This window comes from Sander lucioperca, chromosome 3, assembly GCF_008315115.2.
Source record: "Sander lucioperca isolate FBNREF2018 chromosome 3, SLUC_FBN_1.2, whole genome shotgun sequence".
In the NCBI taxonomy this organism is placed as follows: domain Eukaryota; kingdom Metazoa; phylum Chordata; class Actinopteri; order Perciformes; family Percidae; genus Sander; species Sander lucioperca.
This window is the reverse complement of record NC_050175.1, coordinates 36,055,950-36,082,791: the sequence shown is the minus strand read 5'-3', so window position 1 is coordinate 36,082,791 and position 26,842 is coordinate 36,055,950. Positions and strand designations below refer to the sequence as shown.

General features: G+C 40.1%; 2 protein-coding genes across 4 annotated transcripts; both read left to right on the top strand.

Annotated features, from left to right (window-relative positions):
* Window positions 1-578: 578 nt before the first annotated feature.
* Window positions 579-18,209, top strand: prc1b (protein regulator of cytokinesis 1b). Of its 3 annotated transcripts, XM_031323747.2 has the most exons (15): window positions 579-719; window positions 969-1,101; window positions 2,514-2,636; window positions 4,336-4,569; window positions 5,382-5,552; window positions 6,517-6,666; window positions 6,786-6,933; window positions 7,479-7,615; window positions 8,824-8,919; window positions 9,599-9,745; window positions 11,524-11,634; window positions 11,750-11,863; window positions 13,415-13,597; window positions 13,725-13,759; window positions 17,593-18,209. In XM_031323747.2, the coding sequence occupies exons 1-15, from the start codon at window positions 709-711 to the stop codon at window positions 17,639-17,641; spliced, it is 1,842 nt and encodes a 613-aa protein (XP_031179607.1). In that variant the 5' UTR covers window positions 579-708; the 3' UTR covers window positions 17,642-18,209. The 3 variants fall into 3 exon arrangements, with proteins under 3 accessions (XP_031179607.1, XP_031179609.1, XP_031179608.1); XM_031323749.2 differs by lacking the exon at window positions 13,725-13,759 and having other exon boundaries at window positions 13,415-13,520; XM_031323748.2 differs by lacking the exon at window positions 13,725-13,759.
* A 4,892-nt stretch (window positions 18,210-23,101) lies between these two features.
* On the top strand, window positions 23,102-26,721 carry ptpmt1 (protein tyrosine phosphatase mitochondrial 1). The gene is made up of 4 exons (XM_031323533.2): window positions 23,102-23,415; window positions 24,257-24,337; window positions 25,100-25,291; window positions 26,358-26,721. Exons 1-4 carry the CDS (start codon window positions 23,269-23,271, stop codon window positions 26,481-26,483), a joined length of 546 nt encoding a protein of 181 aa, XP_031179393.1. The 5' UTR covers window positions 23,102-23,268; the 3' UTR covers window positions 26,484-26,721.
* Window positions 26,722-26,842: the final 121 nt, after the last annotated feature.

The following is a 26,842-nucleotide window of genomic DNA, read 5'->3' as shown; positions in this document are numbered from 1 at the left end:
GATGCCAAACTACCCAACAGTATATAAAGGAGTTAAAATGAGTACAACCTTAAACATCTGCAGCAGTAAAATGCAACATGAATATTAATGCAGCAGGAACATTAATCCAGAAACAACAAATATAATAGGAAAACACTGACAGGGAACATTTTACTGAACAATGAGTAGGCTACTTTTGCTTTTCGTCCATTTAAGTACATTTTGCTAATAATATTTTTACTTTAGCAAGGTTTTAAATACAAGACTTTTACTTGTAGTGGAGTTTTTTTCACTTTGTGGTTTTAGTATTTTTACTTAAGTAAAGTATCTGAATACTTCTTCCATCACTAGTCTGCTGTAAATTCTTCAGTCTAAAATTATCAACAGCACCGTTGTTAAGTTACATGAAGTGTCAAACTGCTGCTGAACATCACCACACCCGCTATGAAACTAGTGTGTTTGTTTTTATTCATGAGTTGTCCGGCGATGGGCGGTTAACTCTAACTACAAAGTGCTGAACCTCCCGGCAGTCGGCATTGGTTTGACACAGCAAGCGCTCCCGCAGGACGAGCCAATCAGAGAGCAGAACGCTACTGAACGCATATTTTAAACTGTACAAACGGACCAGACTGAGATCAGGCAGAGAGGCGACGCTTCGCTAGTCTCGTTTGACAAGTGTTGGTTATTTTAAACTCTTCGCCGATAAACACAAACTATTGGAATTTAACAATGAGAAGGAGGTAAGTACAAACGGTTTTTTTTCTCCGCAACGGAGTCAGTTGGTTAAACGTAAATTAATAGATATTAGCTAAATGAGATAGCAAGTGGCTAACGTTAACTGATGAGCAAGTTAAGCTAACGCGAACGTCGGTTAGCTCGATCGGATAGGTGAATTCTGTGGTGGGTTTAAATGTCACTGTTGGTGTCATTGAAACGATGTAGTGATAGCTAACCGAGTTGAGCATGCTTCCCTGTCTCTGTCCGTGTAGCGAGGTGCTCGCAGCAGAGGCTGTGTCCTGCCTGAATAAAGCGCTCTGCCACCTGAAGGACATCTGGGAGGAAATCGGTATCCCCGAGGACCAGAGACTGCAGAGAACTAACGTTGTCAAGAACCACATTAAGGTGAGACGTCGAGTTCCACACAGCAGCACGTCTGTAAAGTTGTTAAGAAATCGGTAATGGTACATCTGATGCTTTATCAGAATCAGGGTTATTGACAGGTAAGTAGCTTATTTACAAGGAAAATGCATCGCGAGCTGTGGGATTATAAACCGGTTTCGACAGAGGAGGGTGGGGGGGACTTTTACTTGGACAATCATGAGTGAAACTACGCCATCGAGACAGGTTATTAAAAGTAGAGCTTTTCATTCTGGGTTGCAACTATCAGAATCAGTTTTATTGCCAAGTACATGCAAGGAATTTGCCTTACTGTTTTGGTGAGAGAAAATAAAAGCACTGCAAAGTCAAGAAACATAAATATAGAATTAGAAAAAATACTATACAAATATGCACAATATATCTGATATAAGATGGAAGAGCTGTACAGGGTTGTGCAGGGATGTTCAAAAATATTGACTATGGAATGCACAGAGCTATTTATGTTTACATCCTGACAGATAACAGATACTGGATTTATTTAGCCTGATATTCATATCCTGATAATGAAAAAGTGAGACCAAGATTTGCACTGATTAGGACTTTTTATATATATATATATATGATGGACTAAAATGTATTAATCAAACTCTAATATTCATCCTTGATATACAGTATTTAATATTTATCTTAGTAATGTCCATAACATTGACGGGTGTTCATAACTAATGAAAAGAGCCCAATCTTCTGTCAAATGATACATTCAGGTTATGACATTTTGAGTTTTGTTTTTATTACATATGGGCATTCATTTCATTCATGTGATCAGCATGAGGACTAATGGCATCACACAGATGTGGTGTTTGGATGATTCATCAATTGATCGCAAGTGCATACGTTTGTCTTTGCAGTACAGCCACGGCTGGCTATTTCCATTTAAACTATTACTGTTGCGTTTACTAGCCAATGCTAGATGAAGAACGCTGATGATATCCAACTTTCTGTGCAAGATTGCCTTTCTTTTGATATTTACAAAAACTTGTTTTCACTTGAAGAAACAGTGTGACAACGAGGAGGCTTCCAGTCTACAAACTGGTGGAGAAAACAAAGATGTAGTAATAATTAGCACTGCAAAGATTCACAGAAGTAAACTCCAAACTAGATATATAGTGGGATTGGAAATCTCTATCAATATTAGCCAAAATAATCATCACAATGATGAGATACTGGTAAGTATTTCAATATCCACACACACACACACACACACATATATATATATATATATATATATATATATATATATATATATATATATATACACACACACACACACACACACACACACACACACACACACACACACACACACACACACACACACACACACACACACACCTATCTGCATAATGCTGATTGATTTTATTGTCTTTGTCCGCCAGAACTTACTAGACATGATGATCAAAGAAGAGGAATCTCTGAAAAAGAGGCTCATAAGCAGCATTGAAAAATGCAAGGCAGAAATGGATACCCTGTGCCTGGAACTTCAGCTAAACGGGTTTGAGGTAACAACAACTGTAACATCTCCAGTGTTAAAAACACAACGCCTTTTGTTTTTACAGCTAGCTGCTAACATTATGATCCATGCAAACGTTTCTATTATTGGGCTAATTTACAATATTAACCTGCTTACTCACTACGTTTTCATTTTGTTCTGATATGATTTAGAATCTGAGTTAATATAAAATGTCTCTCAGTCATTTGAGTTATTAGTTGGTTGATGACAAACAGTAAGGGGTGTTGAAATAAATCATTGCATCTCGATGCGGACGATTCTGCATCGATGCAGTGACAGACCATAATCGGTTATGGCCTGCTAATGTTGCTTGTTTTTTTTTTTTCCCCCGGTCGCTGCTTTTTTTAAAACAATTTTGTCTGCTGAGGTTAAAGGGGCGCTATGCAGTTTTGGCCATTTCTTCGCTGTTTTCTGGCTTTTTGCTGGCAGGTTTCTCTATAGAGCTCCCCCTACAGCTTCAGAATAGATATTTGGCAGCTCCTATGTTTACTTGTGTCTGATTCCTCGCTCGGTCAGTCTTCCTCTTTCTCTGTTCCTCCGACAATGCTTTCCTAGTTTTCTGCTTCTTTTTTGCCGGCTCAGCCATGACGATAGTGTGAAAAACTGTTCTTATACCTAGCCGGTTCCTGTATGTGTGCAGTGCTGTGAAGCAATTCGTTACATCGCGAGACCTGATATCACGCCATACTTCCTGACGCTGAGGCCGGCGGCTCGCCGGCCCAAAGTTGCAAGGGTGGTTTTTCCGCCCACAGGCGCTAGGGAGAAGCGAGACGACCACCATTCAACCCGAAAAAAAGTCATATAACCATTCCAATGACTCCGAAGCTGTTCAGTTAAGGTAAATTAAGCTAAAGAAAACTGGATAGTTCCCCTTTAAGAGCAGATACAATAAAAAGGGAGTTATATATATATCATGACTGCTTGTATTTGTTGAAGATAAACATGTGTAGTAATTTATTATTATTATTATTATTATTATTATAATAATAATAATAATAATAATAATAATAATAATAATAATAATAATAATAATAATAATAATAATGAGGAGGTGACGTACGTCGTGGTGCATTGTGATTTTTGAGTCGTTGACAGGGCAATCGTAATCGAGTCGTTAGGCAGACCCTCCTCCGCAGCGCGATTTTTAAACCGATCGCAATCATCTTGGGGACAGACACAATGACAGCGCCTCTGCAAAACAGTCTCGGGAAGGAACTTGTTTTGGTGGAACATGTGTACATTCAAAAGTAGTTTTAGTCGTGCAACAGAAAACTCAGCTTGGACAGATAGTCTAGCTAGCTGTCTGGATCTTCCGGCGGCACCGGAGGAATCCCCTCAATGAATCGTCGTCCATATAGACCAGTCGTTCCCAAAGTGGGGTCCGCGGACCCCCAGGGGTACTTGAGGGGGTTGCAGGGGGTCCCCATCAAAAGGGGAATCATTTATTTTCACTATAATTCCATCCATAAGTAACACATTGACATAATGTATGACTACTTTGGTCATGGGTTTTAGTTTTTTACACTTTATGTAATAAAACATTTAAAAAGTGAAAATCTTATCCAGTGAGGGGGAGGGGGGGGTACGTTGTCTAATTTGTGTCAGTTTAGGGGTCCTTGATGTAAAAATGGTTGGGAACCACTGATACAGACGGTCGAATCGTGAACTTATCTTCTCTGTGTGTTCAGGAAGAGACTGGCATCACCATGCTGCAGCAAGAGAAGAACATCCGCACACAGGTGGAGGCTCTGGTAAAGGAGAAGACTCGGCGGATGCAGCAGCTGAAGTCTCTGCTGGACCAGGACCAGGACCTGTGCGACATCCTGTGCTCCATGCCGTACGGCATCGCTCCAGACTCTGTTCCCACACCGGAACAGCTGGAGAGCCTCAGCCAGCACATCGCCAACCAGAACGCAGAGAAGGTGGGAGCACGCTTTCTTACGTCTGCATCTGTCCCGTTATTCTTGTCTGCACATGTTAAACGGAGAAGTGTTTGTCACCCTCTCCGGAGCTGTCACGTCTACCTTCCACGTACAAATGATACAACTTAGGCCACTTGGGACTGTAATCACATTGTAATCGCAACTTGATACCTGATAATTTGCTGCTACTGAGGGATATCTTACTCCATTGCTCCAAAATCTGTTGTCACGTTGGGTGATGATTTTAAAATGATGACTCTTAAGTTAATACATATCAGTTAAGGCTGTGCAATTAATCGAATTTTAGTTTCGATATCGGCTCCTAACGATCACAAAGACAATGTTTTTCTTTTATTTGTATTTCATTTCACGTTGAAATTTTTGAATTCCCCTTGAAATAAATAATAAAATAATTTTTATTATTTATTTCAAGGGGAATTCAAAAATTTCAACGGGAAAAGTATTAAGGGAAATTTCACAGTTCAAGGGGTTTTCCCTGTTGGTTAGTTTAACGGATTCACAATTTTTTTTTATTTTTTTTTTTTTAAGTTCAGTAAATGCAGCATCTTTCCAAAAGTCAGTGACAAATTGTGTTAAATAACTGTGATTTCGATATTGACCAAAATAATTGTGATTATGATTTTTTTTTTTTTTTTTTTTTTTGTCCAAAATGGAGCAGCCCTAACATCTGTCCATATATCAACAAATAGCAGGCCGCTACAAAGGATCAACAACACAGAAACCTTTTGTCATAACCACCGAATCTAATCCTTACTTGACCGAATTGGGGGGGACTGCTCTCGTGGTTTCAGGCCCGGCGACATGCTGAGTTCATGGACCTCAAAAAGCAGATCACCGTGTACATGGCGGAGCTGGAGCACATCCCCGAGACCAGCTTCGAGAAGGACGTCGTCTGCGAGGACGAGGACCATTTCTGCCTTTCAAGAGACAATATCACGTCACTCAAACTGCTTGTTTGTCAGGTAAGATCTGTAACGGAGATCTTCAACAGGGGGCCCGGGACCCTTAGGGAGGGGTCCTCAGAGTTACTGCAGGGAGGCTCCCAAGTTATTGTTCAATCATTTAAAAAAAAATATATATACATAAACATGAGTCCAACATATTATTAGCAAAAATGTACACAACATTGATGACAGGCTTATCGGCCCTTAGGTAAGGTAGCCACTAGCCATCCACAGATACAGTTAAGCTTAAAGGGTAACTACCATTTTTTTTCAACCTGGACCCTAGTTTCCTATGTTTTTGTGTCTAAGTGACTGATGGGAACAACAATCTTTAGACAACTTTAGAATCATAGTGAGAGAAACAAAGTGTCTCCCCTGTGTTTTCTGACCACAGTCGGAAACCTGTAGCAGGAAAAGTTAACCCTCTCCTTGATATCATGTTATTCATGGAGAAGGAGAACCAGGAAATGAGTCGGGGGGGGGGATGCAACGCTACCAAGCTTCAGCTGAGCGACATGTAGTTACATGTTTTGAAAGGGGCACGTCAGGCTACGGCGTAGGGTCGGTATCTCAGGACGATTCTGCATCGATGCAGTGACAGACCATAATCGATTATTGCCTACTGATGTTACTTGTTGATTTGCTGCTGCTTTTTTTTAATTTATTTATTTTTTTCCTTTTGTCTGCTGTGTTCAGACTCCGCTACATTCACGAAGTGTCTTTTTTTTAAGAGCAGATACAATAAAAAAGGGAGTTCATACATATGTGACTGCTTGACTGTGTTGATGAAAACCATGTGTAGCAATATATAATAATATTGAGGAGGAGACGCATCGTGATATCGAATAGGCTTGAATCGCTGACAGGATAATCGTAATCGTAATTGAGCCGTGAGACTAGTGAAGATTCACACCCCTTATCTCCACATACATACTCCAATTTAACGCAGAAGCATAAATTGGCCTTCATGTTGATCCTGCAGCTGGAGGAACGCAAGGCGGAGAACGAGGCGGTGTGTGAGGCTCACCGAGAGAAGATCCAGCGGTTGTGGGACAGACTGCAGGTTCCCCAGGAGGAGAGGGAGGCCTTCAACGACCACATGGTCGCATCCAGGAAGAGGAACCTGGAAGCGGTGAGAAGATTCGACTGGGACTTCGTAGTCCATCCATTTTTATTAATTTTTTTTTTTTCTCTGTTGGTGTCGGCACTGTGGCTGCTATTTTCAGTTTACACTTTATATTTCTTCCTCAGTTACAAGCAGAAGTTCAGCGTCTAGAGGAGCTCAAACTGCTGAACATCCGCCACGTCACCGACGCCATCCGCTCCGAGATCGCCGTGTTTTGGGAAAAGTGCTTCTTCAGCAGTGACCAGCGGCAGGCTTTCGCTCCATATTTTAGCGGTGGGTTCTCTTTTTTTTTTTTTTTTTTTTACATCTTAGGCAATCTTCACACTTGTTTTGGAAGCTGCCAGCGTCTGTTTTACATCATAATCCTGTGGAGTAGGGCTGAACAATTTGGGGGGGGGGGGGATGTTGCGATTACGATTCGATGTGCGATGATTTTTTTTTTTTTTTTTTTTTTTTTCCACATATTGCACCTTCTACAATCATGTTAAACAAAATAAAAAAATAAATGAAAGCTCCACTGAAAATAGGACATTTCTGTAGACAATCTGTAATATGTAACATGATTCCAGCATTTATCTTATGAAAAAAACAGTAAATGTAATAATGAAAAGAGGAATAAAAAATGTTAAATCAAATGTTACACCAAACCTTCAACTAAATATTTCACATTCTATTATACACATAACGATTAATTAATTTTAAACTACAGAAGCGCCCTAGTCAACTTTTTCTTGTCAAAAAAAAAGTCGCCGATTGTGATCATGGACTTAGATGTCTTAATCCGAATGATACTGGAGTTTTTAATTGACTGTTTTTAGAGGATTTTACTGAGGAGCTGTTGAGTCTGCATGATGCGGAGATCCAGCGCTTGAAGCAGCATTATGAGAATCACAAAGAGCTTTTTGACGGCGTCCAGCAGTGGGAGGACAGCTGGAGACTCTTCCTCGAGCTAGAGGTGAGTACGCTCCGAGTAGACAAACGCGAACGCTCCATCCATCTGAAGGCGCGCTAGTGGTACTAAACCAGAGCCGATTAGGATTTTGGTCGGCTACAGTTTCTCAATTAAAAAATAACTTTGTGCAAATGGGATAAATTACAAGATCAGATAAGATGGACTTTATTAATCCCACACTGGGGAAATTCCCTTGTTACAGCAGCTCAAAAGAAAAAGAAAAATTCACACGCACATCAGAATAAGACAAATGCACATTAAATAGACATAGGAAATATATACAAAAAGTATTATAAGAAATAGAATAAGAGTAAGATGATGACATGCAGCTGTAATCTGAATTCTTTTGAAACTCCATCTTCCATCCAATTGATCAATAATCAGATTTAGTGTAAAGAGAGATTTATTTTTTTTTGATAAACATTGTGTATATATATATATATATATATATATATATATATTTATTTTTTAAAGGCGATGCACAAAAACCTTACAATAAACATATGAATAGGGCTGGGCGATATGGAGAAAATCAAATGTCATGATATTTTTGACCAAATACCTTGATATCGATACCGCAACAATATTGTAGTGTTGACTAGTTACACAGTGAGATTTTTGATACATAATCATCAGTAATGTGGAAATAACTTCTAAGTGGGGTTAAGGCAAATAATAGAACAGTTACAACAGTCTGGTAAGTTCAGAAAATGACATCACTTTACTGTAATGCAGCCTTTAAAACCAGGAGAAGACAACATTTATGCCATATTACGATATCCAAAATCTAAGACGATATCTAGTCTCATCACAATATCAATATAATATCGTGATATTGCCCAGCTCTACATAGGAACACAAGAAAAGTAATGTACTTTTTTTTTTCGTCACTGTGCAGATGTAAATGAATTCTACAAGCAGGCTGTGGTTTAGTTGAGGAAATGGACTTATTAATGTTCCGCTTTTCACTTTATTACAGGATGAATTTTGTTTAATTTCCGTCTGTGTAGATTAATTTATTCCAGAAACACTTGTGTACATTTCAGTCTTTGTTATTCAGATGTGCACACTTTAAAAAAAAAAAAAAAACAACAACGAACCACATCATTACACCCCTGAATGTATTTGATTTATCTGGTAACACTGCTGCATGTTAAATAATGGTTTTATTAAAGTCATAATCTGTCTATCTCATCTTTGTCACTCACAAGAAAAAAGCCACAGATCCGACACGATTCACGAACAGAGGAGGGAATCTTCTGAAAGAGGAGAAACAGAGGTCTGAGCTGCATAAAAGCCTGCCCAAGGTAAGACGTTAAGGCCACATATCATTTTCTAAACCACGTGTGTCAAACTCGAGGCCCGCGGGCCGAATCCGGCCCCTTACAGATTTAGAACGGGCCCGTCTTATCAATTTAGGTTCACAATAGATTCTGGCCCGCCTAGTTGTGCGCCAAACCAGAAACATGGGAACATGTTTTTCAAACTGCAATTACGCGACACTCGGAATAACTACTCAGACAGCAGAATTTGGTAGATTTGCCGACTTTGAGACTCAGAAATGCCCACAGAAGCAGAGAGTTTTCATATTTAGGCTGTGAAATCTGTTGTAAAAAATGTAATCATTGTTTTGCTTGATTTGCTAAATTCTATGATGGCTAAGGAACTTTTTTGCTGACTTTTGGAGGGCTTTATGTCGACAAAAAGTGCCAAAAATGTCTGAGAAAGAGACAAATTATTTTTAAAAAAGTGACAAAAATTACGAAAAAGGCTAAAAGAAAATGTAGAAAAAAAAGCGACATGCAGTAACAAAGTCAAAGATATCTGACTTTTTCAATGAAACAAAAACATGTCAAACTTTACATGTCTGGCCCTTTTCCAGTGTGGCCCTTAGTGGAGTTGAGTTGACACCCCTGTAACATATCTTGTAACAGTTCTTGAGCATTTGACAGTAACTTAACGTCATGTGTATGTGTTTTCTTTAAGCTGGAAAAGAAATTAAAAGCCCAGATTGACGCGTGGGAGAGTGAACAGGATCGAGAGTTTCTAGTAAACGGCCAGAAGTTTCTGCAGTATGTGGAGGAACAGTGGGAGCTGCACCGGATAGAGAAAGAGAAGGAGAAACAAGAGAGGGTAACCAAGCTGCCGTGTTGTATTATAGGCTGTATGTCTGCTGGGAAATGGGTTGACAGAGATGTAACCATTCCCAATTTTTCCTATACAATGAATTGTCTCGGAAATAATTGCGATTAACAACATAATTGTTTCTTTCAGTCAAATCTTTTTAAATTATTTAGTTATGTATTGCTTTTTCAAACAAATACAGTTATGTAGGGAGTTTTGAATGAATCCCAGGATACATCTTTTGTTATATGTCACTGGCATGTACCCAGATAATGTAACAACACAGGTACAGCCTGTGAAGTAAACAACGGCTCTTTATTATCATCAGGGTTTCCGCGGGGTCTTAAGAAGTCTAAAATTTCAAAATCAAAATTTTAGGCCTTTTAAAAAGTCTTAGATTTGCTGAAGAATTGTGTTCGAGGTCTAAAATAATTTTAAACAGGTCTTCATTTTCTCATTGAAATGCTCCCGCAGCGCTTTACAATGTTTTTATTATTTATTTTTTATTCTGTGGTGTTGTAGTTCTTTCTTCGCTACTCCAAATATAGTTTGCTGTATTACGGCTACAAATGAGACCAACGTGCAACTTATATTGCAGCCGAGTGCAAAGCTGCACGAGTCTCTTTCGGAACAGATTTCATCCTCCAGCTATGGGGACTGTAGGAGCCATTTATATCCACTTTTTTGTTTAGATTAATTGAGTTAATACTTATTTTAGCCACTTGGGAGTATTGCATTGGGTGTGGTATGTCACTGTGAATTAGGTATATCTACAGGTGTGGCAATCAGTGAGGGCAAGGTGTGGATGGCGGGGAACACACGGTTCTTACCGTAGCCGAGCGAGTACCCCCTCCACCGACAATAAGCCACAGCATTTTAGTAATCACCACTGGGTGAAGTACTATTTTATGTGAAATACCCTTTTTCTACCTTTTTATAATAAACGGGAACACCACCCAAAGAGAACTAATGTCTGGACCTAAGATCTTTTTGCTACGCGTTGAGAACACCATGCCATCCATACCGAGGCTTATAGGATAGCTTCAACAGGGACGTTTAGAGACGTATCCAGACTCTAACATCGTTTTTTTTGTTTAGTTTTTTATGTCGTGACATAGCTCTAAAATTTCATTCATAATGGTCTTAAAGGAACTCGCCGACTTATTGAGACTTTAGCTTATTCACTGTATCCCCCAGAGTTAGATAAGTCCATACATACCCTTCTCATCTCCGTGCGTGTTGTAACTCTGTCTGACGCCCCCACTGCTAGCCTAGCTTAGCACAGATCCTGGAGGTAACCGGCTCCATCTAGCCTACTGCTCCCAATAAGTGACAAAATAACGCCAACATGTTCCTATTTACATGTTGTGATTTGTATAGTCACAGCGTGTACAAATAACAAGGTCACATGAGACACAGCCATCTTCTAACCGTATACATACTGGGAACTATATTCTCAGAAGGTGAAGCACTGCTACTTGGGCGGAGTGATTTGCTCGAAGCACCTGAGAAGCCCCGTGGTGAGGAGCAGAGAGTAACAACGCTGCTTTTCAGGTGTTGCGCTGCAGAAACCTGCAGAAACCCTGTAACGTAAAACATTGAATTTATTTCTTAAATGAACATGCAATTGACAATAACCATCAACAGCCATATTGCCTTAGGACCTTAGCTAATTACACAAAGAAACAGCAATTATGTAATAAAAAAAATAAAATAAATTGCGATTAGACTATCATGTAATCATTGTTACCGGCCTGTTTACACTTCTCTTTTCAAACTCTTAACAGCATCTGAAGAAGAGCAAACAGACGGAGGAGGATATGCTGTACGGAACGGCAGTACGGACCCCCACCAAACGCAGACTCCTCACCACTACTACCCCCAATAAATCACGAAAGGTGGTAAACCCGCTTCACGTTCATGGCAACGCTGTCACTTTTTGCTTTGTTGCGCGCTCAGTAGTCGTCTTGCTTTGTGTCGCCACTAACCCGCTCCCTCTGCCCCTCTCATCAGTTTAATGCGACTTCCAGCATTTCCAGCGCCACGCCCAACAGCACCAGTCGCTCTGTCTTTGGTGGAACCGTCTGTCGCTCCCCTGTGCCCCGCCTACCTCTCTCAGCAAACAAGGTTGGTTTCATTATCAAGACCGAAGAGCACACGTGACGTCAAACCGGAAGAAAAATTAACGGGGAGCAGAAGAAAACCCCCGGGCACTTAAAGTGCTCATATTATACTTTTTTGGCTTTTTCCCTTTCCTTTATTTTGTAAATATCTTTTTTGTGCACACAAAGTGAAAAAGCCCAAAGTCCCCCCCAAAGGGACTTACCATCTCCAACAGAAAACACTGTTCACAAACTGCTCCAAACAGCTCTATTGTAGTCCAGCCTTTACTTCAGAGACAAACGTGGTCACTTTGGAACACATGTTATAATGCTCACCTAGCTGCTAGCATGGCACTCCCTCATACTCTGCTTCTGACTGGCTAGTAGTCCTTACCTAGGTACTGTCAGGGCACGCCCTCATACTCTTCTTCTGACTGGCTAGTAGTCCTTACCTAGCTACTGAGCATGTGTGACTCCCAACAAAGATGGAACAGAAGTGAGAGGTCTCACTCTGTAGCTAAAACAGAAAGCTCAACACACAGGGTGAAAAGAGGAGCTGCAGCAATGTGCAGTACAACAAAAATATGGTGTTTTTTTTTTAAATGAAACCATGTAAACCTATTATTACAATTATGAACCTGAAAATGAGCATAATATGAGCACTTGAAGTTTAAACTTTCTAGAAAACAACATTTTGATGAAATTGGGGCGGGTAAGTCAGATGGACAACTGATCACAGTCCAGTGTTTTCCCTAGCTTTGTGGAACACTAAGGTGCACGTATTTGGTGGGGGGGTTTTGGCGTCCTTCCTCCAGCAGTCAGAATGATAAACTTATTATAATATTCAGTTTTTCTGCTCTGTAGTAAGATATGACCTACTTGCACAGAATTCTGCAAATAAAGATACCTTGGAGTATTCATTACTTCAGTCGAAGTGTTGTTTTTACTTCTCATTTGTCCAGAAAATTTTCCTGAGATGTCTGCTAGAGGTGTTGAAATTAATCAAATAATCGATGCATCGAATCGTGGACACGGACGATGCTGCATCGATAATCGGCCGGGCCATAATCGATTATTTCTGTTTACAATTTAATGTAGGCCTTAACAACCTCTTCTGTTTACATATTCTGTTATGTTTTGCACATTCAGGAAGTGCCATGTGCTCAGTGTTGTAGTTTCATGTATCCAATTTATTTAGTATTAGAGCACTGCAGAATGTTTTGTTTTTGAAGCTTGAAAAGCTATGAATTAAATATCCTATATGGCTTTAATGGAAAAATGTATTTGACGCATCGTGATGCATCGAGATAACGAATTGAATTGCTTACACGATAATCGTAATTGAATCGGGAGATCAGTGAAGAGTCACACCTGTCTGCTGAATGTGATTCCGTGACTCTGCTGAACTTACTCTAAGTCCTCCGTTCATCCTGATCATTTGAAACATGGATTGGGATTGTTCCTTCCTTCCTCCATTCATTTCTTTTTCCCCATTTAACTCCGATCTCTGTGTTGTTCAAGAGGGTAGTTGGCGCCACATGTCTGATGGGATTCTCTCCTGCCGTGTGTCCCCCAGGGTCCAGCAGCACGGATGCCAGCCTGCGGCGGGAAACCCCCCAACCCACGCTTGCAAGGCTGCAACAAGGAGAACGAGGCCCAGCTGAAGGGGAGCCCTGTGAGTGGTGCGTTGCTGATCCCCGCTAGTCCACAGCGTAACTTCAGCATAGCCTCTGTTGCCAGCACATATTCAGAGTTTGTGGTAATTGACACTTTTTGTCTCTAATCTATTTCCTCTGCTTCTTTTTCCTCATTTCTGTGCAATATTAACGCATTTAAGAGTTGTGTAGAGGATGGACAAATGCTAATGATGTAAATTTATATTTTAGAGGGACTTGGTCAGCACTGAATCGGTTCAGTCAAGGTGTGTTTGGAATCCTAAAACCTGCTGTAATTCTGACTAATTCCTCTTTTATGCAGTAATCGCATGTCTCTAGTCAAAGGGAAACCCTTTGAGAGCAACATAACATGCTTCTCTAGCTTAAGCTTTTAGCTTTAATATGCACATTTAGCATTCAGACTGACATCAGCCCTGCGTTAAAAGAAACACACAGGGGGCTGCATTCTCTTCAGGTACTGTGGAAGTCCGGTTTGAGTAACAGAAACATGACTTTAAGGGCTTCTCAGAACCCAAAACCTTGAGACACGATTTTGCGTGAAAATGCTTATGACGAGTTTTTTTTTTTTTTTTTTAATACATTTTTTAAAGATTATTTTTATGGGCATTTCCACCTTTTAATGATAGGACAGCTCAGACATGAAAGGGGAGAGAGAGGGGGAAGACATGTAGAAAACTGTCACAGGTTGGACTCGAACGCTGGACCTTCTGCGTCGAGGAATAATCCTCTAAATATGTGTGCCGGCTCTACCAACTGAGCTAACCGGCCACATCATGACTAGTTTTAAGCCTGGAACCAAGCCGACCACCTACAAGGTGATTTGTGACCATAAAACATTTGATTCGGCACAAAAGAATATTTATAAAACTGACAAAGACTGGTACAAGTGTACATAAATCATCACAGACTTCAATGGTAGAAGCTTACTAGCCGTGGTAACAGCGAGCTCCACCAATCAGAGAAGCCACTGTTACGCTTAGGATTTTGGGAAGTGTGGTGCTTCTCTTTTACTTTGCCAATGAAACATGTTTTTCGGGTTGATTCCATACAGACTTGTGGCTTCTATAGGGGCATCAACCATCGTTTCACAATCTGGTAGCTTGTGGTAACTCTATCTAGGATGGTTTAGACATTATAGCTTATAATCGCAAATTTTCCCTTCCGGAACCATACCGTTTTATCTATTGGATTGGACAACAAGCTACCTTGGCGGATGATTTTGTGCTGTGTCGTGGCAAAAGTTGAGCCAGGTTCAACTTTTTTGCCGAAGCGTTGACACGCAAAGAGATCACTACCTTCTACTGCTCTCTGCTGCCCGGACAGACTGGCCTCAGTCAAATGTATTAGAGGGCATTTTTATACGCAGGGCTCAAGTCAGTCTGAATGCAGTCTTACCCCACAGCCTCTGACACTCCCACAGCCTTCACAGCTCTGACAGATCGTTGCTCCTACTGTACATCTCAGTCTGTCTAGACCCCTTTTCTACACCCCTGTTTTTCAGTCATCTTTCTCATGGACGTTTGTTAGAATAAAAACGTTTCATTTTTAATCAGTAGAGCTGCACCCACAACCTACTGTGACCTGTGTTACGAAAAAAACTCGGGAGCAGTTCAACTCATTTCACATACGTGAAGAAGGTCCGGGAGACCTTGATGAATTACACATAAGCATTTAATGAACACTCAATTGAGGAAAGAATTTAGGCAGTAAGGAAACCACAATTTGTGTTATCGTGCCGTGCCGTCCCAACTCTCTGAAGTCCCTGGGCCCTATTTTAACGATCTAGGTGCGCAGCGTGAAGCGCCTGGCGCAGGTGCGTTTAGGGCGTGTACAAATCCACTTTTGCTAGTTTTATGTCGGGGGAAAAAAAGGGTCTGTGTGCCAGGCGCATGGGTCAAAAGGGTTGTACTTATTGTCTTCATTAATCAGAGGTGTGTTTTGGGCGTAACATGCAATAAACCAATCAGAGATCATCTCCCATTCCCTTTAAAAGCCAGGTGCGTTTGGACCTTGGTGCATTACTATTATGATGGAGGATTTGCTAAGCAGGAAGGAGAGATTTTCAGGAGAAGAAACTGAGATACAGTAGCAATACGCCAAGAATGCACCTGAACACACCTCCCTGTAAGACCAGCGCGCAAAGATGGGCGCAGGTGCATTTGCTATTTAAACGATGTGGGCGCTGGACGGGAAATTGACAACTGCATCAATCTTACACTAGCGAAGACAATTGCGTCGGGCATTGCGGTTTGAACTCTTGCTGGAGGCTTTAAGTTTACCTGAACCTTCAATGTAAAGATATTGCAGGCGCCCAAATATATCAACACAGACATAATGTGTTTACTTCCTCCATGACCTTGGCAGGATGAGACGGCACCGTCTTATCATACAGCTGTTACGCCTCCCGCCTTAGAACTCCGCTGCCTGGAAAGGTTATGTTGGACACTGACACTGTATACGTATAAATGGCTACACGAAAACTGAGTGCTTCATTGAGTAACTCGATAACTTGATACTTTATAGAGTTTCTGCAGTGAAAAGCTCGTCGTGGGTCAGAGTTTAAAACTGTATCAGTCCGTCTGTGTCTTCTCTATATTTCACACTAACAGCTTTCACAGTGTGTTGTTTCAAAATGATTAGAAAATGTTAAGCGGCCTTATTGTCGATTTGCAATTGTGCTTCTAAGTGTCGTCCCTTCCCCCGTTATCATCCTATTATTGCATGGACTCGCACCACCTTATTTATCTGAGCTTATTACACCATATACATATACATATACATACATATACTCTCCGCTCCCTTGATGCTGGTCTCCTGGTCATTCCCCCAGCAAAGAAAAAGTCAGTTGGTTATAGAGCATTCTCCTATTCTCCCCTCATCTGTGGACTGGCCACCCCCTACTATGTTAAAGAAGCTCTCTCAGCTGACATTTTTCTAAATCTAGATTGAAAACTCACCTCTACTCATTATACTACAGCCAACCATCCTTTTCTGCGTCCTTCACAAACAAAACCCTTTTCACTTATTGTCTTATGTTGCTGGTTTTCCAATTGTTTATTATTACTGCTTTAATGCTGTTCAGTTGTTTTGTTGTCTGTTATTTCTGTGTTCCTTTTTAATTGTAAAGTGAATTAAGAACATGTTTAATGGTGATTTTACACTTTAAAGCTTTAATGCGTAACTTTTTATTATATATAATAAAATATAATTAACGTCCGTTACATTCAAGCCATTGCCAAATGAGTTGCTACGAAGCTAATTAAGACTATCAGCTCCACACAACTCTCTCTGTATTTCTCAGCATGGCTTTGTTTAGAAAATGGTGTCGCCCGGCAACTTTTGTGCGCAGAAACTCAAGTGAAGATAATGACCTCTTCTGAAGAGTCCATGTTTTGTTTTGTTTTTTTAATCCTCCGTGTCCTCCTTGGCTACTAGCAACTGCGTGGAGGAGGGGTGGGGGCCGCGTGCGCGGTCACGGAAGGCTTGTATCATGTGGACGCACCGACCGTTGTCATTAATTAGAATTCTTCATGGGGGAGACACAAACTACGCACTCAACAGGTTCTCGCACTCATCTCGTAAAATATGCCTTTGTCGTTCTTATTGACACTAAAAGTCTCCTTTAGCGCTTTAAGTAAAGGCGCTTGGTCGGGACTATTGCCGTCCCTTTTGACACCGTTATGTTAAGGAAAAGGTCGTGGTTGGGCTTACGGTTCTGTGACACGCGGGAACTACGGGACGGTTGGGTTTAGGAAAGGGTTGTGGGTGGGCGTACGGTTCTGTAACACGCAGGAGGAAAGAAAAAAGCGACTATAACAAGCGGGACGCGAACCCCGCTCTCCTGGGTACACACTACTCGCTAAATCCTATCTAACTGCTGCTCTCCCCGGTGCGTTACACAAACACGCTGAAAGACGCCTTTTTCGTCGCATCAGACGCTGACAGCCACTGTCCAAACGTCCTTATTTTAAGAGTTCGGAATGAGAACGGGTTGACGCACTATAGCTTTAAAATAAAATTTGATTGATTGATTACGTACGAGGATTCAGCCTTATCGGCTGCTTTTCTGTCTCCACAGCGAGACCTGTCCAAGGCCTCTGACGCCAAGATCCAGCACAACATCCTGAACTCCACCACCACCAACCTTTGACCTCTGACTGCGTCAGCTAGCGTACTCCTTTCACTGAAGTTCTGATTTCCTCTGTAAAAAAGGATCACTGCCTTTCACTACTATCAGCTTTTATATGTAAATGAATGTAATAATATATTGAGTGTTAAGTCAGTGATAAACAAGGACTGTGTTGTCAGTTGCTGAGCGTCTTGTCGTCAGCGGTCTGTCACTGTCTGCAGGGGAAATAAATGTTTGTGTAAGTTAAACTAACACTACTTTGGCTCTCTAAATGTTGCTCATTTTATTGATATGTTAAAGGGTAACTACTGTTTTTTTTTTTTTCAACCTGGATCTCTATTTTCCTCTGTTTTTGAGTCTAAGTGACTGATGGGAACTACAGTCTTTGACATTGGACCAGTATTAAGCATGATCGCTGCTGAAACAAGCTACAATCTAAGTTAACAGGGCAATTGTCCAGCTTGTCTTTACCTTCACAAAAGTGCTCGTTTTGCCACTGACCAAATCAGGTTAATATTCCAAGTGTCTAACAACATTATGGAAAGGATCCCTTCAGAGATAGACCTTTGAAACCTCTTTGAGACCTTTCTGTTTAACCAGAATCAGCTCTGAAAGTCGCTAGCGCTAAACCCACCAGACTCCCATTTATAAAAAAAAACAATACTTTTAGCGTGTGTAGAGCCAACATATTTTCACATGTAAATCTATAAACCATGGGTTTATTTCAACCAAAACTAGAGTTGTGATGGTTGGAAAACTGGAAAGACGACCCAAAACGGCTTTTCGTAGTTTTATTTTGTTTCTGTCGACTTTGAATGAAGTGTATTTTACGATGCTAAAATTACTGGTTATTTACATGGAGTCTGGTGGGTTTAGAGAACACAATTTCGCGGATGTTTTTATGTTTTTAAAAAAAGGATCTTGCTCTTTAACAGAACGTCGACCTCCTTAGAAATCCTTTCCATAATGTTGTCAGACACTTAGAATAATAATCTGAGCCTGTCAGCGGCAGAACGAGCACTTTTGTGAAGGTAAACACAAGCTGGACAATTGCCCTATTAACTTACATTGTAGCTTGTTTTGCCGCTGCCGACTGCAGCTATCTTGCTTAATACTGGACCAATGTCAAAGATTGTTGTTCCCATCAGTCACTTGGACACAAAAACAAAAATAGGTTCCAGGTAGAAAAAAAACAAACAGTAGTTGCCCTTTAACACAGATGTCTGCATCTTGTACTGCACATCCTTTTTTAAAAGAAAAAAGAAATTTTAGCTTTCTGATGTTATGCAATCCGGGGTTACAGGCCAATTGTATTATGAATACTTTGCACTTTTTAAAAAAATGTATTGCAGCGCATTGTGTAATTTTACACACATGCACCACACACACTGTTCCATACAAATCTGTTTTTACACTTGTATGTATTTGTGTATATATTTCTGTATCCACTGTTCTCTTCGTAGAAATTCCTGTTTGACAAATATGTTGTTTAAACAGGCCGTTAAGATTAAGACTGTTAGTTAAAGTACACCATATATTGATGCTGCACAAAGTTTTAAATATAGTTAAATCTTAATTCAATACACTATCATGGCTGATTTGGAAAAGCTCGTCAAAATGTAATAAATTCATTTTCACTTGAAAAGCACTGGCTGATGTTTTTTAAGATAATGTTTCTTTTTAAATGTATAAATATACATTCTAGTCTCAAGCTTGTGTTCAACAAAACATCCACATTTGAATATTCTCACGATTATTTGAAAATGTATTGACATTGAAATTATGAAGCTGTTATCGAAGTATTTTTCCCATGACGATAATTTTTATAAAACTAAAATGTGACTTTTTTTCACAAGCCATTTTTATTTAAAGGAACACGCTGACTTATTGGGACTTTATCTTATTCACCGTATCCCCCAGAGTTAGATAAGTCCATACATACCCTTCTCATCTCCGTGCGTGTTGTAACTCTTTGACGCCCCAAGCGCTAGCTTATGCCGCATTCTATTTACCTCGCAACTCATTTTTTACGAGGTCAAAGTCGTAAACACACCCCCTGACCTCGTATTTACGAGCTCGGAACTCGTACAACCTCGGAGTAGCGCGAGTTCAAAATCCAACATGGCTGCCCCCTGTATCAACAGTTGTGAAAGCTGCAGTAACATAAAGTTATAAGCACTTCTGTCTTATTTGTCTCACTAAATCAGTCGTTCACACAGGCATGTCCAACTTCTATCTGTGGACATGTTGTTACGCTGTTTGCATGCACAAAAAACGGCGTAATGCGTTATCAACTGGTATTGCTAACAATAGCTAACCGGGCTAGAGCTAATGAAAACAATGAAAATCTGACTTTTAAATAGAACGCATTCAACTCGGGTATGACGTCATTCCCAGTTGCGGCTTCCGGGTTCTGAGGTAAATAGAACGCGGCATTAGCCTAGCACAGATCCTGGAGGTAACCGGCTCCATCTAGCCTACTGCTCCCAATAAGTGACAAAATAACGCCAACATGTTCCTATTTACATGTTGTGATTTGTATAGTCACAGTGTGTACAAATAACAAGGTCACTATGCTTTTACTATCTAGTAATTGTTGACTCTATTACTCCAACTCTGAGTGAACTCCAGGCGAACTCTCTGCTCCTCACCACGGGGCTTCAGGTGCTGCGAGCAAATCACTCCGCCCAAGTAGCAGAAGTAGCAGTGCTTCGCCTTTCTGAGAATATAGTTCCCAGTATGTATTTACGGTTAGAAGATGGCTGTGTCTCATGTGACCTTGTTATTTGTACATGCTGTGACTATACAAATCACAACATGTAAATTTTGTCACTTATTGGGAGCAGTAGGCTAGATGGAGCCGGTTACCTCCAGGATCTGTGCTAAGCTAAGCTAGGCTAGCGGTGGGGGCGCCAGACAGAGTTACAACACACACAGAGATGAGAAGGGTATGTATGGACTTATCTAACTCTGGGGGATACGGTGAATAAGCTAAAGTCCCAATAAGTCGGCGAGTTCCTTTAATGCAACGTGTGCTTTTGTTTCAATTTTATATATTTTCAATAAATAGCCATAATAGTTCCCGCTCTCTGTGTTTCCTTCAATTATTTTAAAATCACAAAAATAAGCACTTTTGAATTACAAAAAATATATCACCTTCAACATTTGAGCCTATTCACAGTACAAACCTCACCAACGAGCTATTGGGACAAAAAAAAAAAAACGAATCACAATTTTTTAAATTTTGGTTCATTTATCGTTATCAAGGTAAAATGTGCAATGAATCGTGATTTTGGTTTTAGTTAATACCGTGGAGCCCCAGTTAAACGTATCACAAAGTATTAGCAAATGCAGTCAGTGGAATGTAAATAATTGCACACAACAATCACTGTCTCCAAAGATATGAGAGCAATTCGGCGTCAAAACATCAGCTGTTTGAAGTTTGTCAGCTATGAAAGAATCTGAGTCATCTGTTGACTCAACAGTGTTCACAGATTACACATTCAATCCTGCTGGTGTTTTATCTCTTGTTTACGTCTTGTAAAAACAACAGAATTGACCTTTTTGAAAGGCAGTTTTATGGAGAAAAAAAACTTTGATCACAAACCATCCTTTCTATTAGAGATTATTGACTTCCTTTTATCAGTGGTGGAATGTAACTAAGTACATTTACTCAACTACTGTACTTAAGTACAAATGTTGAGGTACTTGTTCTTTACTTGAGCCTTTTCTTTTCATGCCACTTTCTACTTCTACTCCGCTATCTTTCAGAGAGAAGTATCGTATTTTTTACTCCACTATATTCATCTGACAGTTTTTTTTTTGTGATCATCTTTTTTATTGGCACCTTCAAACATACAAAACAAATTTCACAACGTGTGACAGGTAGTAGCAGATGGTGCACAGAACAGTTCTAATCTGACAGTTTAACAAACAAATTAGGATTTTTGCACACAAAACACATGTAGTTTATAAAATATGACAATAAAGTATCTTTAAACCTTGAATGATATTTTATTATAAATTAAACTACCCAACAATTTAACGGTCTACAAGTCCAGCTGAAATGATTAGAGCATTAAATACACAACTGTTTGGATTGTTTCCAGTTTCTAAAATGGGAGGATTTTTCCGCATTGAGTACTTTTACTTTTAATACTTTAAGTACATTTTCCTGATGATACTTATGTACTTTTACTTAAGTAATATTTTCAATGCAGGTATTTTACTTGTAACAGAGTATTTTTACAGTATGATATTAGTACTTTTACTTAAGTAAAGGATCTGAATACCTCTTCCACCACTGCCTTTTATACGTAGTAGTAGTAAGTATTTTAGGCTCATCTGTGGCCAAGAGAGAAGAAATCAAGACAAAGTGAGAGATGGATTACAAATTATTTTCAGTGGATTGATGTCTCTCACCTTTGTGTCAGCAGATTCCCCTGATTGAAGGTCTCCAAGATGTACCCACTGGACTGTGATTAGCCTTGTATGCAAACTAAATACTAACTAATCAGTGAGCAGATTAAAGAAATACTTCACCCCCAGAATGATCATTTGCGCATCTATTTACCAAGTAACGGCCAACACTCTCAAATCAAGCAGTGTTGCCTGACTTTCTTTCAGTGGGCTTAATGTTGTTGTGATAAGAATCAGACTTCTCTGGCTTCTGTCATTGTCTTCTAAGTCGCCCAACTGGCTGCCAGACCAACCTTCAGTCCACAATGTCATTTAACATACCAGGCCTTCTTTCATTGGTCCGTCTGACAAGCTAAACGCTGTGAAGTTTTCTGATATCTAGTACTCAAACTGCTTTTAGAATTTGAGAACCTCATTGTTTAAAAAAAAAAAAAAAGAAATTCAACAACTTCTCATGAATAACATTGTAATCTACAGAGAGAAGTGTTGCAATGGTTTAAAGCTACATAAATCGATTTGGGAACACTAGGGGCCATAAAAAACAGTCTTTTACTTGATTTTTAAAAATCCATATTTTGCAGTTTGTACACTTGTCTTTTTGTCGGTTATTTCCACCTCCTCCTGTCGACATATATTGTAACTTGTGTTTTGAAAAATAAAAGTTAGTTTGTAGTTTGTTTGCTTGCTTTCTTGCGATTAGGTGTATAAAGTTAATTTCAGATTAAAAGTTAATGTTAACATGTTAATTTAAAGTACAGGACAGCAAGATTTTGGGATTTTGTAGATGGAAAGTAGCCATGCCAAATCTGGTACGTGTATCTTTTGAATGATTGTTGGTTTTTTTTGTGGACATTGGCCAAAAAGAAATAAATAATGAAATAAAACTTGCAACAAATTGATTGACAATCAAACTATCACAAAGAACTAATGGCTGTGATTTGATGCCGATTTGCTTGCATTGTGCCTTTGTGGCTTTCAAATAGATTTTGTGCGGAGGTCACGGATTTTATTCTGAAGGTTTTGCGCCGGAAGTCAGCCTGCCGGGGGAGGAACTTCATATTCATCCGAACAAGAGGACATGTACCGGTTTCGGTTGACACAGGTCAGACTACAGAGCCACTGCCCACAATAACAGACCGTATTAATAAAAAAGCTGGTCGACTTTGAAAGCTAAGCTTTTACATAATTCACTCAACTAGTTCAGCCATGTCCGCAGCGTTAGCAAGGCTACTTTTCTACCCCACGTTAGCCTACAATGTTGTCATGGAGAAGTTGACGTCGAGACGGTGGTTTGACCGAGTGGACGAGACCGTCATCCTCGGAGCGCTGCCGTTCAGATCCATCACCAAACAGGTCAGACTGCCCAAACATTAGCCTCTTTAGCTCAGTGCTTTTCAAAGTGGGGACCACCAGGGGGTCCTTGAGGGGGTTCCAGGCGGTTCCAGGGTGTCCCCAGCAAAAAAGGGACTCATTTATTTTTACTTAAGCGCATTCATAAAATGCCAGAATGTATGACTATTTTGGTCAAATTGGGCACCATACACTTTTCTGTAATAAAACATCTAAAAGAAAAAAAAAACCCTATCAGATAGAAGGCCCTGGAACAAAATATTATTAAATGGGGGTCCATGGTCTAATTTGTGTCAGTTTAGGGGTCCTTGACATGAAAAAAGTTTGGGAACCACAACCACTGCTCTAGCTAACACTAAATAATAGTCTGTCTGTCTCTTTATTACTCAGTGATGGAAGAAGTATTTAGATCATTTAAGTAAAAATATGTAAGTACGGTAAGTAAGTAAAGTTTATTTTTATAGCACATTTAAACACAGCTCACACTGACCAAAGTGCTGTACATAGCGCTTTAGCCACAGAATAATAAAATAAATACACTTACAGATCAGTGATTTAAGCTAAGACGACATCAAGAGACTTAATTACAGACATAACAGGGTAAGACAATTAAAACACAGGGAAGGCCAATGTAAATAGGTGAGTATTGAGTGTATCAGCTATTAGAAGAGTAAAGTGTTCATTATGCAGTAAAATGTTCCCAGTGTTTTGCTTTTATGTATGATATTTTTGGATTCATGTTACTGCCTAGCAGTTACTTAGCTGTTCAAGGTTGTGCTAATGTGTTTGTATCTTCTATTTCAGTTTGTATTTAGATTGATGGTTGCCATTTCTTGTGTTGCAGCTGGTAGAAACAGAAAATGTCCAAGGGGTTATCACCATGAATGAAGAGTATGAGACTAAATATTTCTGCAACTCAGCTGAGGTGAGTTCACTTGACTTGTATTTCCACCCAGAAGTTGAAGTTGAAGAAGATCTTGTTAAAATAGCCCCACATCATCACATACCCTTCACCATACCTAGAGATTGGCATGGGGTACTTTCCATAAAATCATCTCTTAATGCAAATCAAACCAGCTATTAGGCTAACTGAAATAAAACCATGCCAATCTCTAGGTATGGTGAAGGGTATGTGATGATGTGGGTCTATTTTAATTCCAAAGGCCAAGGGAACTTTATCAGGATGCATAGTATCCTGGATCCATGAAATAACTGGCCTTTAAAAATAAAAATCTGCCTGCCTCTTTGGGAATTTAACATAGTGGTGTACTTACTTTTGGGTTGTTTTGGGAACCGGAGGGTTGCCGGTTCAAGTCCCCATACGGACCAAAGTATTGTGGTGAGGTGCCAGTTCACCTCCTGGGCACTGCCAAGGTGCTCTTGAGCAAGGCACCGAACCCCCAACTTTCCATGGGCATCCCCCATCTCTCCATTAGTGCATGTATGTGTAATTCAGGCCTTTGTGTAATCTGTACAATAACAATAACAACAGAGTGAAAACATTGTAATTTCCCTTGCGGGATTAATACATTATTATTATTAATATTATTATTAACATAATTCTCCACAAAGAAACCAGACTGCTCAGCACCACAGACAGATTTCTAACAGTGTAAACAGATCTGAGGTTGCCTTTTTCCTTTTATGAATGACTGGTTTGATCTGATGTGTCTGATGCTGGCGGCAGGAGTGGCGGGCTGTAGGGGTGGAGCAGCTGAGGTTGAGCACGGTTGACCTCACCGGCGTTCCCAGCCTGGAGAACCTGCGCCGAGGCGTGGATTTTGCCCTGCAGCACCGACAGCAGGGAAGCAGCGTGTACGTCCACTGCAAGGCCGGACGCTCCCGCAGTGCCACGCTGGTTGCTGCGTACCTCATTCGGGTTAGTACATAACTGCGGTGGTGGGGAGGCAGGTCACACTTGCTACGTTTCCATCCACTTGTCGATCGAATTATCTGAAGTTCGCTAAAAACATTAATGCGAATAAAGCCGGTGAAAGTGTGTTTCCATCACAATGATTCATATTGCTATAAGTTGTAATAGTGCTTATGTGCCAGCTGATAGCGACATATCAAGCTATCAAAACATTGCAGATGAATTGGCATTTCTTAGATTTGTGCTATTTAAAATAGCCGTTATATTTCACACGTAAATGCAATGTGTAAGTATGTCGTCTCCTTGTTCATCCACTTATATCTAGAGTTGGGTATCGTTTGGATTTTTACGATTTCGATGCCGAGCCGGTACTTTTAAAATGATTCCGATTCCTAAACCGATTCTTGAAAAACTGAAAAATGACATCAAAGAAAGGCTCTTTTATAGTGTGTCGCCGCATGTTTCAATAAATTCTACGTGTTCCCCCCTTTGCACGTAATCGTTTTGAAACATTTGTTGCATTTTGCGATGTCGGAATCCTTGGCTGTGAAATACAGCCACACTTCACATAATCAAGTAGACCTATGTCTTCGATAGTTCACAGTAGAAAGAAAGAAGTAGTCTAGAGCATAAGAAAGAGAGAAAAAGAAAACAAAAGGATAGCTCAAAGGCAAAATGCAAAGTTCATTTCAAATTTTCACCATCATTCAATGAATATATATAACCTATAGTATACTATAGGGCTGGGCGGTATTGTCCTGTCTTCTTCGTCCTGCTGCACTATTTAAAAGCTTTGTGCTGTATAAAGACGGCTACATGTTTAACACTGTTCAGTATTCATACCCAGTATGAATGTAAACCCAATCAAAGCAAATGTTAACAGATAACCTCAAAGTCATTGTTTCATTTAAAAGCCAAAAATGGCCACAGTAATGATATCAACATACAGAAGATCCTGACGTTTTCAAGTCTACAATTCTGATTCTATGAAAACGTTGTGCCTGACTGTCTCTTCAGGCAATCAGTGAATATCAAGTATGTCGATTTTGACGTTGCACTTTTCCGCTGACAGTTACACAGCTGGACTCCAGAGGAAGCCTGTCAGAAGCTGAAGTCTGTTCGACCGCACATCCTTGTGCGCTCCGCTCAGCTGGAGATGCTGAGGAAATACCAGCAGGTGTGTGAACAGCCCAGCTGAGAGGGCAGGACGGCGGGTCGGACCTCATTATCCTCCTACAGCTGCTGGAAGACTGGACTCAGAGCCGTGGACAGTCCTCCATATCAGAATGTATACCCACTGAAAGAAAATGCCAAACTACTTGTTGAACCCCAACATTTTTAAATCAAATTACCATGGGTTTTTACTGGGAAATGGCAACATTTTAGTAGTTAATTCACAACATATCAGAAGGCAAAAAAACTCCCTAATATTGTCATGATAATATAGATATTATTATATTATATTATATGATTATATTTATGTGATAAGAACACTTATCACATAAAACCTGCAACTTCTTTCTTCTACCTTCCTAACTACCTGGTTTCTTGCTTGTG

What these genes read in the sequence shown, in the direction of transcription:
- prc1b (XM_031323747.2), top strand. An exon ending in TTGTCAAGAACCACATTAAG is followed by an intron (nt 1,102 to 2,513) that starts GTGAGACGTCGA and finishes TTTGTCCGCCAG; the next exon opens with AACTTACTAGACATGATGAT. An exon ending in AGAAGGAGAAACAAGAGAGG is followed by an intron (nt 9,746 to 11,523) that starts GTAACCAAGCTG and finishes AACTCTTAACAG; the next exon opens with CATCTGAAGAAGAGCAAACA.
- ptpmt1 (XM_031323533.2), top strand. Translation starts at nt 23,269, where the DNA reads ATGTCCGCAGCGTTAGCAAGGCTACTTTTCTACCCCACGTTAGCCTAC. An exon ending in TCAGATCCATCACCAAACAG is followed by an intron (nt 23,416 to 24,256) that starts GTCAGACTGCCC and finishes CTTGTGTTGCAG; the next exon opens with CTGGTAGAAACAGAAAATGT. An exon ending in ATTTCTGCAACTCAGCTGAG is followed by an intron (nt 24,338 to 25,099) that starts GTGAGTTCACTT and finishes TGCTGGCGGCAG; the next exon opens with GAGTGGCGGGCTGTAGGGGT.